The sequence below is a fragment of the Gavialis gangeticus genome, unplaced genomic scaffold (assembly GCF_001723915.1).
Source record: "Gavialis gangeticus isolate Ggan-Ray unplaced genomic scaffold, GavGan_comp1, whole genome shotgun sequence".
Lineage (NCBI taxonomy): Eukaryota > Metazoa > Chordata > Crocodylia > Gavialidae > Gavialis > Gavialis gangeticus.
Window position 1 is genome coordinate 586,988 of NW_017728973.1, and position 1,923 is coordinate 588,910.

Consider the following 1,923-nt stretch of genomic DNA (forward strand, 5'->3'; position numbering starts at 1 on the left):
CAGGGCGGCTAGGGTCTGGAACCAGCTTCCAAGTGAGGTGGTGCAGGCTCCCACCCTGGGGGTTTTTAAGAGGAGGTTGGATGACCACCTTACTGGGGTCGTTTGACCCCAGTGCTCTTCCTGCCATGGCAGGGGGTCGGACTAGATGATCTGCTCAGGTCCCTTCCGACCCTAGAAACTATGAAAACAAAAATGACAGTCACTCGCTCGCACATGTGGGACTTGCCTGCTTGCTGCTCTAGTGTTAGGGTGCTGAAATGTTGTGGAGCAGAATCATTCTGTCACCCTCTTTTCACAGGAAACCCTGCTGTTCCTAACTGTGGGAGATGAGAAAGAAGCTGGTCTCTTCCTCCTGGCTGGGCCTATCGAAGTAGTTGAGAATTTAGGTCCCAGGTAAATTGTTGTGACCTTCATTAAGTTAGAACTGTTATTAAGAAAAGGAAGCTGAATTCCTGTCTCAGGTAAAAAAGAAACATCATTTCTGATTATCAGAGGAAGGGCCAAGGTGGCTAGGTACTGACCATTTCCAAACGGATGCAGTTTACAAGTTACCACATGTAGACTTCCTGGCTTTATCACATTGAATTGTTACTGCAGGGTGGCTGAAATCTTGGAAGGCAAAGGAGCTGGGAAACGGGGCCGCTTCCAAGGCAAGGCAAACAGGATGAGCAGGCGAGCTGAAGCACAGGCCCTGCTCCAGGAATTCATTGGCCACCAAAGCCCAGAAGTATGAAGAACAGCCCTTTCCCTTGGACTATCCTGCCTGGAAGCATAATGGTATGCCACCACTGACACTCCTAGAATAATAAAGATATGGGAAGAATGACAGTGTTTCTGTGCTGTTTATCCAACCAGAGCTGGGAAGGAAGCTGCCTCCCTTCTCAGACAAGGGTTAATTTTTCTTGGTTCTGCAAGGGGTTTTATTCTGTGGGGGGGCACAGTTGGTGAGGATTAAGTGAACTTGGCCCTAGTAAGAGGTTTGAGAAGTGGACAGCCAAGTCCTGTCTTTCATCTCTAGCTCAGTCAGTGATGCTACAAACTTGCCCACCTCTAGGAAGGTAGAAGCTTCCATATCCTAACACTTATGGCTAGCCTCATATCCTAGATCAGTGGTCTCCAAACTCTTTTGATAGCACACCCCTATCAGTAAAAAATTTTTGAGCACACACCCCCAATATATATGTTGCAATACACTGAAAGCGAATGAACGAGTGAGGGCGCCACTGTCAACCCCTCCACGTTGTGGAACTCCCACTCTTCCTTCAGGATACCTCCCGTGCCGTATGTGACACGTGACCATCTGACATACGGACCGAGTGAGGGCACCAGTGTCAATCCGTATATTAAATATTAGTGAAGCTTAATTTCTTTCTTATTTTTTTAGATAAAAAATATAAATAGAAGTTCTAATATTTTTTTCCCCACACCCCAATGGATCGTCTTGCGCACCCCCTGAGGTGCACACACCCCACTTTGGAGATTGCTGTCCTAGATGACTAAGCTGAACTCTGTCCAAGGCCCCCCCAGCCCCTACTAACATCCATGTTTTTCCTGGTGATCCTTGGGCTTTGCCTTACTTTGGTGGTGATCAATACCATCTGTTGCAGAACAACAGGAGACTAGGAGTATATTCCAGGTTGTTACAAACAGTCAGAACTCCCCTTTAACCATGTGACAGCCTCCTGATGTACTACTTAGAGCAGAGTGCAGAGGGCTGGAGTTTGACACTTGCTAACTGTTAGAGAAAATGAACTGGGTTTTTGTTGCTAAGTCCTGGGAAAGAGAATCACTAAGGTCTTGGGGTGGGAATAGGTGGGATGCTGGAATCCGCTCCCAGTGCTTAAGTAAAGAGCAGGTGGAACCAGGGGCTGAGCACAGCCATCCAGATGAGCCAGATACTTGTTGCTTTGCAGAGACAAACCT

The 1,923-nt window shown here is 47.5% G+C and overlaps 1 protein-coding gene across 1 annotated transcript in view; it reads left to right on the top strand.

The window, feature by feature from the left end:
• The window catches only part of LOC109289090 (alanyl-tRNA editing protein Aarsd1-like), a 39,900-nt gene extending 39,074 nt beyond the window's left edge, over positions 1-826 (top strand). Inside the window, exons 14-15 of the mRNA XM_019504994.1 lie at positions 299-393; positions 598-826. Of these exons, the coding sequence (XP_019360539.1) occupies positions 299-393; positions 598-733 (231 nt within the window). The 3' untranslated portion in view covers positions 734-826. The remainder of the gene's footprint in view (positions 1-298; positions 394-597) is intronic.
• The last annotated feature ends 1,097 nt before the right edge of the window (positions 827-1,923 follow it).